The 13,750-nt window shown below is 39.8% G+C and overlaps 1 protein-coding gene across 6 annotated transcripts in view; it reads right to left on the bottom strand.

The window, feature by feature from the left end:
• Nucleotides 1–13,750, bottom strand: part of LOC125467215 (monoacylglycerol lipase ABHD2-like) — a 106,243-nt gene that overhangs the window by 54,120 nt on the left and 38,373 nt on the right. For all 6 annotated transcript variants that reach the window (XM_059639337.1, XM_059639342.1, XM_059639339.1 and 3 more), the window contains 2 exons: nt 7,159–7,334; nt 5,715–5,882 (listed from right to left, as the gene is read on the bottom strand). In XM_059639337.1, the coding sequence (XP_059495320.1) occupies nt 5,715–5,882; nt 7,159–7,334 (344 nt within the window). The remainder of the gene's footprint in view (nt 1–5,714; nt 5,883–7,158; nt 7,335–13,750) is intronic.

Consider the following 13,750-nt stretch of genomic DNA (forward strand, 5'->3'; position numbering starts at 1 on the left):
CTCGGGTGAAGAACCAAGAGTCAGAATACCAGACAAGAAGTTTGAAAAAGGCAGTATGAGAAAGATGCAACTAGTACTTGTTAAGTAGTAGATATTGAGAATCTTGTGTGAAGAAAGTCACTTGGTTTACACTGCATGAGCCAGGCATCTGCCACAGCAAACCTAAACAAATGAACCAGATGCTTTCTGCCCATTTCTTTTTAATTGGTAATGCTACAAATGCTTATCCATTCTTGAAAATATGCAATATTCTCAGGTAATTTATCCAATAAAATATCTTTCTGTTCGAAAGTAAACGCTTTAAATCACCTCCAAAGTCTTTATTGCAGTAGAAGTAGTCCCAGTAATTCAAGATTGTCCTCAACTACAGTTTTTAATTCCAGATATCACCCTGGAAAACTTGAAAATTCATTATAGCTCGAATGTAGTTTGCATACAACTTCCTTAAAACTGCTCAATTTCATCTGCCTAATAATTGGCGTGCACAAGTTTACAATTATCCTGACATTATTGAATTGTACAGCAGATTTATCAAACCTAAAATGCTCTTTAATGCTTATATCCATCTGCATTTCCACTTCTAAGGGGTTTGGAATCAACCTCTCGATTTCTTGCTATCTACTTTTTCATTTCCAGTAATTTCCCTCTAGAAACAGACTACCAAGTGAGAGAACAGTGCAGGAAGGAAGCAGATGAGGGTCGAGCTGTGGATGTGGTGTATATGGACTTCAGCAAGGCATCTGATAAGGTTCCCCATGGTAGGCTCATTCAGAAGGTCAGGAGGAATGGGATACAGGGGAACTTAGCTGTCTGGATACAGAATTGGCTGGCCAACAGAAGACAGCGAGTGGTAGTAGGAGGAAAATATTCTGCCTGGAAGTCAGTGGTGAGTGATGTTCCACAGGGCTTTGTCCTTGGGCCTCTACTGTTTGTAATTTTTATTAATGACTTGGATGAGGGGATTGAAGGATGGGTCAGCAACTTTGCAGACCACACGAAGGTTGGAGGTGTCGTTGACAGTATAGAGGGCTGTTGTAGGCTGCAGCGGGACATTGACAGGATGCAGAGATGGGCTGAGAGGTGGCAGATGGAGTTCAACCTGGATAAATGCGAGGTGATGCATTTTGGAAGGTCGAATTTGAAAGCTGAGTACAGGATTAAGGATAGGATTCTTGGCAGTGTGGAGGAACAGAGGGATCTTGGTGTGCAGATACATAGATCCCTTAAAATGGCCACCCAAGTGGACAGGGTTGTTAAGAAAGCATATGGTGTTTTGGCTTTCATTAACAGGGGGGTTGAGTTTAAGAATCGTGAGATCTTGTTGCAGCTCTATAAAACTTTGGTTAGACCGCACTTGGAATGCTGCATCCAGTTCTGGTCGCCCTATTATAGGAAAGATGTGGATGCTTTGGAGAGGGTTCAGAGGAGGTTTACCAGGATGCTGCCTGGACTGGAGGGCTTATCTTATGAAGAGAGGTTGACTGAGCTCGGACTCTTTTCATTGGAGAAAAGGAGGAGGAGAGGGTATCTAATTGAGGTATACACGATAATGAGAGACATAGACAGAGTTGATAGCCAGAGACTATTTCCCAGGGCAGAAAAGGCTAACACGAGGGGTCATAGTTTTAAGCTGGTTGGGGGAAAGTATAGAGGGGATGTCAGAGGCAGGTTCTTTACACAGAGAGTTGTGAGAGCATGGAATGCGTTGCCAGCAGCAGTTGTGGAAGCAAGGTCATTGGGGACATTTAAGAGACTGCTGGACATGCACATGGTCACAGAAATTTGAGGGTGCATACATGAGGATTAATGGTCGGCACAACATCGTGGGCTGAAGGGCCTGTTCTGCGCTGTACTGTTCTATGTTCTAAATGTTTTCTTTGCAATATTATCTTCTAATTACGTCTTTCTAATGTCCAGTTGTTGCCCTTATTTTCCAAACACCTTACTTTTGTGCTAGTAGCCAACCTCACGTCAGTACAGTAAAAGCGGAGAGAATATCAGCCTCAAGTCACTAAACTGACTGTTCTGCTGAAAATGGTGTCCTTCTGAAATTTTGGAGAAAGGCTTGAGATTGTAGGACTGTAGCGTTCTTCTCAGAGGGAGTAAAATAAAGCTAGAGCTGCAGATTAAATTTCTGCAATGAGTCTTAATTTCAAGATTGAGGATGCAAGGAGGATTAAGAGCATGCTGAACAGAAACAGAAGAGTAATACCATCAATATAAGCATAAACAATGAAGACAGATTGTGGTAACTGCTTTAGTGTTTAGTATTGTCAGGGAGTTGGTGGTGGGGAGGGGTTTTGGAAGCAGAGGAGGCCGGAAAAAATTCTATGTGTTCAAGGATACATGTCCGGCATGGACTAGGGACTCAGAAAACAATTTTTTTAATAGAAGAGGCACTGACAACAATAGTACCTACCCTCCCACAACAAATGTTCAAAGGTCAAATTGGCAATCTCTTGCAATTCAGCACTGTCCAATACCTAAAATATTGTGCCAAGTTGTAATCAGATTTTCAGTTACCTCCAGCCTCAAATTTCTTCATCACCATCAGCAACACACAGGAAAAAGACACAGAAGTCATCCTTCTCCATTTGAACATCACTCGCCTGAAACTGTGACTCAAATTAGAAACTTAATTACCAGAACATAAGAACACAGTTGCTGGTACATTGGGTATAAATGAGAGAGGGGGCATCTTCAGTTTGGCAATCTTGAAAAAATGATCATGATCTTTGGGAGCAAAAAGAAATGCAGCCAGAGCTTTTGTCAACTTTTCTCTAACACCAAGCATTATTGACTCTGTTGTGCAGCAACATTCCATACAAACATACTGAACCATCAGAAAAATTCACTGCTACTGTTTTATTGTATTCCATTACAACAATTCCACTCGTTAACATTCAACTGTTGCACTTTTCCGACTTCAGCTGTCAAAAGTGCTGCCTACAAGTTAGCTATCCAGCTAAAGAAAGAGGCTAATCAAAGAAAACAAATTCAAAGCACAAACTAAGGTTTATGCTTATTGACTGCTAACTACTTTTGTAAGATAATACATACATATTCATTTAGTTATAAGATAGCACTTCAAGTATTCAAAGATGATCTCTGAACGCAAATAAGTTTATGGTAATGATAAACAATTTTCCCCCTCCAGTTTTTATCCACATATCTCCTGAATGTGCACTTGCTCAGACACACCTCTGGTACTTCTGCCACTCTAGGCGCAGTATAAGCTTGCACAAGTGAACATTGGTCAATTATTCTACTCAGGAAGAGATCAACGAAATTGTTCACGCCAACGTCAGAACAATTCTAAATCTACTCCTCAAACATTTAGAAGAAAATTTCCAGCAGAACAGCAGTCAGCCTAATGACTCGAGGCCAATGTTCTCTCCATTTTTCCTGCACTGACAGAAGGCCAGTTATAGCATCCTGACTCATTTGAAATCATTTCACCCTGAGCAGATTTGGGATAGAACTTTTAAAACTTCCAAATACCTTTGCTCTACACTGGAAATTATTGTTGAGTCACTGGCAAGATTCAGGTCACATCATTTTTTTCAGAACTCAGTGAATCCAAGCAAATCATGTCTTGCCTTCTGCTTCAATCGTATTGACTAGAAGCTGACAAAAATATTGTTTCAAGCACACAACAGCAGATACAGCTGCACATTGTCAGTAGTATTTGAATCGCCAGAGAAGCAGGTAAAAGCTAAGAAAATTCAGGGTTTGGGAAGGAGTGTGGGACGTGAAGATGGAAGGAAGGAAACAGCAGCGATGTGAACCACAGCAGGAGAAACAGGGGATGCAGACTAAGTAGGGGAGAGAAGAATTATTCCATTAAACCGGCAAGAGGAGAGAAGTTTTCTCTTTCAAAATCTATTTAATAATTTAGATAAATTAAGATTTAGTGGCAAAGAATACAAATTCACAAAACACTTTCTGCAAAGAATGGCAAATAACAGCAAGTTTTAAATCATTGGATGTGGCACATGTTGAATTATAGGAAATTAAGTGGGGGATTCCCCACAAGTAAAGAGACCATTTGGCCCTCCAAACAGCATCTCATCCAGACCCACACCCACCCCCCCAACCCCATACAGGATTTTTACTGTGGCTAACCCACTTAAACTTACACAATTTCAGACGGATGATCCCTGGAATGGTAGGTTTAACGTATGATGAACGGCTAAGGATCCTGGGATTGTACTCATTAGAGTTTAGAAGGTTGAGGCGAGATCTAATAGAAACTTACAAGATAATGTATGGCTAAGAAAGGGTGGACGCTGGGAAGTTGTTTCCGTTAGGCAGGGAGACAAGGACTCGTGGGCAAAGCCTTCGAATTAGAGTGGGTAAATTTAAAACGGAAATGAGACGACATTTCTTCAGCCAGCCAGAGAGAGAGTGGTGGGCTTGTGGAATTCATTGCCACAGAGTGTAGTGGAGGCTAGGACGTTAGACGCCTTCAAGGCAGAGATCAACAAATTCTTGATCTCACAAGGAATCAAGGGCTACAGGGAGAGGGCAGGGAAGTGGAGTTGAAATGCCCATCAGCCATGATTTAATTGGCAGAGTGGACTCGATGGGCCGAATGGCCTTACTTCCTCTCCTGTCTTATGGTCTTATCCCTAGACACTATGGGGCAATTTTTAGCGTGGCCCAACCACTTGACCTGCATATCTCTGGACAATGACAAGAAACCAGAATACTCAGGATACCCACACTGACATAGGAACAACGTGCAAACTCCACACAGATAGTCGCCCAAGGCTGGAGTTGAATCTGGGTCCCTAATGCCATGAGGCAGCAGTGATGGCCACTGTGCCATAATAACACACAAAATCATTAAGACTTGTGTGCGTTTTAAATATGATCTACAAGATTTCATTTTAGCAATACTCCAAATTCAGCTTAAGAGTAAATTAAATATTTGAGCTGTAACAAATGCAATGAGCCACCAAAAAGATTTAATCAGTTCAGCAATGTTATTGCACTATATTTGTCTTATGCACAATCCAAGTAACAAAACCTACTATTAAAATCAAGTGTGAAATTCAAATAGTAATTATTATTACATTTGTGGGAAAAATAACACCATGACAACAGCACTTTGTGTCCAGTACATAAAGTTTTCTCTATAAAGTCTGCCTACGAGCTAGAAAACTACCAAGCAGGAAAAAAATTTAAAAAATTAACTTTTTTCCTTGAGGTCATCTCAATGGCACTCAAGAGAAGCAGCCAGAGACTCTTAACAGCTTACGAAAGGCCCTCAGAATTGATTTGTCTTGCACCCCCTGCCCCCAAATCAAAGAATGTGTGCTACTGGCAAGTTACACAACATTCTAGCTGGTTGCATTTCACCAAATTTGACTAAAATCAAGTCTGTTGAAAGATGTGGCTTCCAGTTTTCTGTAACAACATCAGAAGGCCTTAATGCTGATTATGCTCACAATGGCATCTAGGACCACTTTAATAAGCTAATGTCATGATATAAAACGCCAAAAGTTGCTGCTATTACGTGAAGGATGAACGAAATAATTTGTTTCCATTGAATTGGAAACTTCAGTTAAGGTGAATGAACTCTGGACAAAACATAGTCGTTAAACAGTATGTGTGAAACAATGTCTATTACAATTTTGCATATCCCAAAATCATTGCTGTAAAACACATTTCTCTCCCACTGCGGAATGTTCGGAAGAAAACTTACTCACCATATGTAAACATACGAGGCGAGGTGAGCTCAATGTTAGGTAAAGCACCAAGATGGTTAAGAACAGCACATCGGTAGCCATGCTTCTGCGCATAGTCGACAAATGTTCGGATATACTGTTTTTCACTGTGATTGGCTATCCCAGGACAAATCACCATAGTAATGTCCTCTAGCAAACATAGGAATATAGCAAAATGAGCTTAAATACTGAGAATTTTATTTAATTATCAATTCACAATCATTTTATACAATGTATCAATTCTTAAATCTTTTTTGTGTAAACTACAAATGCCATTTGATACCAGCCTCTTTTAGCGCTACATTATCTTAATCTCAATGTTCCTTCAGACCTTACTTGGTCTGCACCTGGATGCCATCAATGGTGAATAATTCCACAATTCAACACCCATGATTGAAAATATTCCGCTCTACTTCTCTTATCTCAAGGGGAGAGTGATGGTCTAGTGGTATTACTGCTAGATTAATAATCCAGAGACCCAGGTAATGTTCTGCAGATCCACATTCAAATCCTGCCACAGTAGATGGTGGGATTTGGCGCCAATTTTAAAGAAAGTAAGAAAAGATAACAGCACGTAAGAGTTTTCCATTCTTGAGAAAACAGATGAGGTTCGTTAATGGCCCTCAGGGAAGGAAACTGCTATCTTTAGCTGGTATGTCTCTAGACCCACAGCAATGAGGTTAATTCTTAACTGCTCTCTGAGCAATTAGGGACGTGCAATAAAACAAGTGTACTTAGCCAGTGACACTTGCAACTAATGAATTTGAAAAACTTCAAAAACTGTCAAAAAATTCTCAGAAGAGTAATTGACACTAGTCTTGTCAGCAGTCTAGGAATGAATAAAGAAAAAGCTCAATGTTTAAATGTGCGTTCTTGGTATTTGACAGTGCTTCAGTAAAATTTTTTTTAAAATGGCCTGCATCACTTTACCAATTTCTTTTGAACCTTGCAAGCCTAATGTCAGACTTTGCTTTTCTATGGCATTCAAGCCAAAGTTAATTACACTTCCCCTGTAACTGAACGTCCTGCTTTCATTATTGAACTTTTGATCACTCATGAACATCTGTACCTTGATGAGGTAAGCAGAACAGTATACAGTTATTCAGGTGGGGCCTGACCTTATGCAGCACTGCACATTAACCTAACATGCACATTTTAATTTCCTTTAAAAGACAACACCTGGTGAACAGATTCCTGCCCCTCCTGCAAGGATCCCATGCGAACTGGTCACAAGAGGTGCTGGATAAAAGACAGGAGCAGAATCCTATACCCTTTGCCACTGCTGCAGAGATCAACTATCCCAACGAGAATGTGAACCAGAGATAATGGGAACTGCAGATGCTGGAGAATCCAAGATAACAAAGTGAGGAGCTGGATGAACACAGCAGGCCAAGCATCTTTAGGAACTCAAAAGCGTTTCACTTACCTCCAGTGTTATGCTCTGCCAACGGCTCAAAAAGATCCCATGTTGCAGTTGCTCCATCAGGCATAGAGAGATACTTGCGGAGACCGTAAGGATGGGGAGAGCTTACACGTCCCATTTTACCATATAATGCTGTCTGTACATGTCCACTTTTCCCCCAGATCAGGGGTGGGATATATCTATTAATTAAAATATTTCAAAAAACCTCTAGTTATATAATTATATGTATTAGTAAATTACTTCAAAAGCACTTCATTTCCTCATCCTGCTTTCTTCAATTATTTTCTGCAGTTCCCCTGCCTATACTCCAAACCCAAACCACAGACTGACAGGGTGCAAATCATACTTTAAAGAAAAGACTTCCTATTGATCCTATCCCTCCTTCTCCCATCATAGCAGCTTGACTGAAAACTCAACAGAAACTTGGCAAAATAATACTAAAACTCTGCACGTATTTGTAATATTTACATCACTTCCCACTCCACCAGTTTTTAAATTAATCTTAACCTTACTTCTGTCTGTTACACTATATTATGCATTGGAAGACCACACCCAAAATAATGCACAATGTTTTAGTATACTTATTTAAAGGGGATGTAGAGGTGGTTCACAGCAGTTAACTAGGTTGACTCCTGGGGTGAAGGGATGATCTTATTAGGAGCAACTGAGCAGGCTGGGCCCATACATCATGGAGTTGAGAGGCACAAGAGGTATTTGAAACAAGATTGAGGGAAATTGACAGGTAGATACTGAAAGGATGCAGAAATCTAGTTTCAACATAATGGATCAACTGTTTAAAACCAAGAGGGGAACTTCTTCTCTCACATGGTCAATCTTTGGAATTTATTGTCCCTGAGTGTTGCAGGGGCCCAGTCTGAATATATTCCAGCCAGAGATAGATAGATTCTTGGTTTATAGGGTAACAAGGGGAAAGCAGAATGGAGCCAAGACCAGATCAGCCATGATCCTATGCCTTGTGTTCCTACAATGATTGCCCATTTCAATGGCAAAGTTTTCATCTAAAATGTATGCCCAGCAGTTGTAGGTCCATGAAACATCTTTTTACTGTTTTTCACAAAGCAATTCAAACCCACATTATCCATTATCTGCAAACCAAAACCACAAAGCAGTTCAAACACAGTGAAAAACAGTCAAGGATATTTCAGAGATAATAGGAACTGCAGATGCTGCAGAATTTGAAATAACAAGTTGTAGAGCTGGATGAAACAGCAGGCCAAGCAGCATCAGAGATGCAGGAAGGCCGACGCTTCGGGTTGATTCAGAGAATTCCCTTTATTTTTTGGCTGGGAAGATCTGGTAAGCTACAATGAAGCTGAAGAGAAATTCCCTATCAGTATTTCCATTTCCCAGACATTGTTTGTGTGCAATGTACACTACATTTAAATGTCTTCTTTCTGGAAGCCACAGTAACTGAAATGACAACTCATATGAAGGATTCTTTTATTTGACCAGAAGTAAAGAGGTTGCTTTACGTGTTGGTTACTTCCTCATTTTATCGCATCAGAAATATTCTCCCATGAATGGAAAACAATCAAGTCACAACTTGCTTAGGATGGGACTTCATCTTTAACTCAATGACAGCAAATTAAAAAGTGCTTTTTAACTCCAGGGCAATGATTAAAAGACTCCTCTGTGTGTTAAGTTTTAACTAATTTTATAGTTACATCTTCAAATACAACTTCAATCTCACCTCAGTGCAAAAAGTTGAACATTCATAGATAGCACTAAATTTAGAAGATTGGAATCAAGTCGTAGTATCCAATACTATTTTTGATCAGCCTGAATTCAGGTCATGCAACACTCTACAGATTATTTTACAGCCACTACTTGCTTGACTTCTGGAGTTTTTAAATTTGTTCTCCTTTTTGCCACTAAATAATAAAATGCTACATTGCATACTGTTGACCGAAGCAATGCAATTAACCTTAATTTAAAACACAAACAGTCCTGTCATCAATTAGATACATACTCCAATTTCCTTCCAGTGTAAAAGTAATGCAAGGTTGACACATTGCACTGTTACATTGTTGACTTATTATATTCCACTCCTGCACAGCACAGGTGCAGTTAACTACATATGATTGCAGATAAATATTAGACAAATTAAATTCAAAGTCTGAACCACAGTAAATGTGGACCAATATAAAAGATGGCTCTGGAAGATGTCATGTGTTCATTGAGTCATAAAAAGGTCATACGGCACGAAAACAGACCCTTTGGTCCACAGCTCTCCAAACATGTCTAATGTACCTATCCAAATGTCTTTTAAAAGTTGCAACTGTACTCACATTCACCAATTCCTCTCAAAGTTCATTCCACACATGGCCCACTCTGGGGCGGAAGAGTTACCCCTCATGTCTTTAAATCCTTCTCACATTAAAAATATGCCCCATAATCTTGAAATCCCCCACCATAGGGAAAAGACACCTACCATTCATCTTCACTATATCTTCCATGATTTTGTAGACCTCCAAGATCACCTCTCAACCTCCAACACTCCAGTGAATAAAGTCCCAGCCTATCCAGCCTCTCCTTACAAATTAAACCTTCCAGTCCTGGCAACATTCTAGTATATCTCTGAAACCTCTCCTGCTTATTAACCTTCCTGTAATAGGGCAACCAGAACTTGCTATAGTGCAGTCTAGTTACGATAGCTAACCATATTAAACAAATAGAACTTAGCAAAAACAGCAAATGCTAGAAATATTTAGTCAGCACCTTAAAAAGATGGAATACTTTGTGAACTGAGACTGAGCTTTGAATGTTGTGAATTGCAATATTTTCTATTCTTAAACAGTGAATTTTTCCAGTTATATCAAATGCTTTGTCTAAATGCATCATGTCCAATGACAGAAAATAATTATAAATCACCTTTAATTCATGACCAATTGCCACAGAAACAACTTTGCACAAATTAAAAATTGGCTAGTAAATTACTATAATAATTACACAACTTATGCTGTCAAGGGTTAAGTCACTAAGAGCAGCATTAAAATGTCATTTGCCAAATGGTATGAGATTTAAAGAAAAATGGGAAAGCTCTTCACTGACAAAATGATTGAGCTTAAACAGGAAATACTCTGGTTAATGGCAAAATACACAGTCAGCACAAAGTTAATGATAAAGGATATTAAAAATTCAGCCAGCCATGTGGGATGGAGTTAAACAGTATTCAAAGATCACAAAGCACAGTGACCTCTCTCCTCCTTTCCAAAAGCTTGAACATAAATTGGGGCAGAGGGTGAACAAGAAATCAAGGTTTCAGATTTTACAAGGCATCAGGTTAAGCTGCAGCGTAACAATCTTTATGTTCAGAGACTTCAAAAGAAAGTTAAGTTTGCAGTGTGTCATAAACTAAAATTGAGAACCTGTTAAATTGCATGGTTTTAGAATGAAAGACTTGGCACCTTTGAGACGATCGGACTGAACTTTGCCAGAAGTTAGCTGTGTCAATTCTGGCGAGTTTCAGAGAGTTTTCTTCCTGGACTTTACCAAATTTTCTCACATTATCTTCTCATTGCCTATGCACCATGCCTCTATGGTGCCCTGGTGACTGTATTCTCCCACATGCCATAGGTGGGACCTCCTAGGATTTCTGGCATGCGTGACACATCTGGGGTAATTGATAGGAACTGTACAGGATAGCTAAGCCTGGTGGCAGGGAATGTATGCGGTCACTGTCCTTGGAACATTGATGACAGTGCTCAAGATGAAATGGAGGAGCAGGCAGAAAACCGGGGTTACCAAATTACTGTTCGACTTACATGACGGAAATTGGCACTATTTAGTTTCTATCCAGCAAATGGGAGAAAAAGAAACTGTGTACCAATGAAGTGAGATGATCTAATATTTATGATATCAATGCATGCAAAGATGATCCTTCACTACTCACTAGTAGTGAAGGATCATCTTTGCATGCATTGATATCATAAATCTCATCTTGCCATTCAACAGTTGATTTTCTATTTTGTTCTTCAATGTCAGAAATCTCCACACAGATCTCACTCAATTTTCCAACTTATTCACCAATGTCCAAGTTGTACAGTTGCTAGAAAGAGTCTGCTCATCATGATTGAGGATTTTAAGAATGAAAACTGGCTCCTTCGCTACTTTAATTACGGTGAAAAGAAGAGAGTTGATATTTAAAAATTAAAGCACACCATACATTGCTAGTCTTCTTGTGGTACACAGTGGCTGTGTCCCTACCTCTGAACCAGTGGGCTGGGTTCAATTTGTGTGCATAATTTCATCTCTAAACAGATTGATTAGAAAATATCCAGAACTGCCAGAAAATGAGAAAGCATTAGGAGTCAGGGTTTAGCTTGCACTGGAGGGGAGATTGATATTAAAATTAAAATCACAGGTGATCACAAGACAAATCTACTCTTGAGTTTTAGTGAGGTCCACAGTTACAGATTTGGTCCATTTAATTATGGATCATTTCTACAGCACTGTGTCCTCTGCATGTGCAGAATTACAGGTCAACTACTGCTAATTAGCAGTATTAGAGGTGGTGAATGAATTACATTTTGTAAGAAAATACATTGAATGAAATGCAATTTTACAAGCAAACAGTCTGTAGCACCAGGAAATAAAACTTAAGAATTTAAGCGAAATCACTGTGCATTATTCACCCAGGTTTGTTTAACTTGGAGTCCGAGCAATGATGCATTTTCAACTGCAAGTGATCATCCACGTATTTAAGGTGAGACATTGTGAATCCACCACTGACAAAAGTTGCTTTTGCAACAAGAATAAATCTGGGAAAGTAGTCTGAAACACAATATATCTGCCCTTTTGCTTTTTCCATTAGTAATTATGAAAGCAAACACTAAAGAGAAAATGTTCTTCTCTCTGGCAGATTTAGTTATTTCTTATTTCACTTTTTATCTGGTGCAAAACTTGGCAAGTTGGATCTCCCAACAGGAACTAATTTTGTTATGACAGCACACACATCTGACAGTTATAGATAACAAAGTGTGGAGCTGGATGAACGCAGCAGGCCAAGCAGCATTTCAGGAGCACAAAAGCTGATGTTTTGGGCCTAGACCTCTCACAGGCCTGAAACGTCAGCTTTTGTGCTCCCGAGTTGCTGCTTGGCCTGCTGTGTTCATCCAGCTCCACACTTTGTTATCTTGGATTCTACAGCATCTGCAGTTCCCATTATCACTGACACACTTATAGACCTGATTAGGAGGAACTTACTTAGTGTCCTCATGAAGGAGTTATAGTAGGTTTTCACTACATTTAGCCAATGCCAGACAGAATGCTGTCAGGCAGTTGGAAACCAATGTTGGCATACATAATTATTTTTATGACCTATTTAACATAGATTTGAATTTGTTAATGAATCAGCCTGTTTCCTCAACCATTGTACTTTTATGCAAATGTAGTTCTCAAAACACAATTTTAGGTTGTAGAGTTATTTATGGAACAGGTATTTGCTTGGCTTAACTGTTCCAAGAAAGATAGGTATTTACACATCGATTGTGTTTGCCAAGAAAACTAAAATGGTACATGTATTCAGTGTTACTTTGAAGCATCAGTGCAGGCATTTAGGTATTTGGTAGCAATTTTGCATGGAGGGAAGGTGATGGCACGCTGGTACTCTCTCTCGACTATCAATCCAGAAATTCAATTAGAGTTCTGGGGATTTAGATTCAAATACCATGGTAGTGAAATCTGAATTCAATAAAATACCTGGAATCAAGGATCTAATGATGACCATGAAACCACTGCCCATTATCAGAAGAACACATCTTCATCTGATCTGCTATACATGTGACTCTGAGACTGCAAAGTCCTCCTTGCTAACATCTACGGGTTAGTGCCAAAATTGAGAGAGTTGTCTCTCAAGTCAGTCAAGCAATAGCCTGTCAAGTTATACTCATGGAATCACACCTTAAAAGAAAATGTTCCAGGCCACACCATCACAATCCCTGGATATGTTCTGTCCCACTTGCAGGACAGGCCCAGCAAGAGGTAACAGCACAGTGGGTTGCAATCAGGGATAAATTGCTGGGAGTTTTGAACACTGACTCCAGAATCCATTAAGTCTCTCAGTATCAGGTTAAATGTGGCAAAGCAAACCTCCTGTTGATTACCATGTACTATCCTCAAATGATGAGTCAATATTCCATGTTGGAAAACTCTTGAAGGAAGCACAGAGGGAGGCAAGGGTGCAGAATTTATTCTGGTTAGGGGGATTTCAATGTCCACCAGCAGTACTCACAAAGTTGGTCAGGGTCTGCTTCAATGACCATCCCCCATCATAAAAACAGAAGAGGGGATGGTTGCTGATGATTGCGCAATGTTCGGCACTCTTCGCGACTCGTCAAACTCTGAAACCATCTACGTTCAACTGTAACAAGACCTGGACAATATCCGGGCTTGAGCTGAGGAGTCGCAAGTAACATTCACACCACACAACTACGAGGCCAAGACTACTCCCCAAGAGACAATCTACCAGCTCTTGGCATTCAATGGTGTTGCCATCACTGAATCGCCGACTACCAATATTCTGGGAGTCACCATTTTGACCAGAAACAAATTTGATTTGCCATATGAATACAGT

This window comes from Stegostoma tigrinum, chromosome 33 (genome assembly GCF_030684315.1).
Source record: "Stegostoma tigrinum isolate sSteTig4 chromosome 33, sSteTig4.hap1, whole genome shotgun sequence".
NCBI classification, from domain to species: Eukaryota; Metazoa; Chordata; class Chondrichthyes; order Orectolobiformes; family Stegostomatidae; genus Stegostoma; species Stegostoma tigrinum.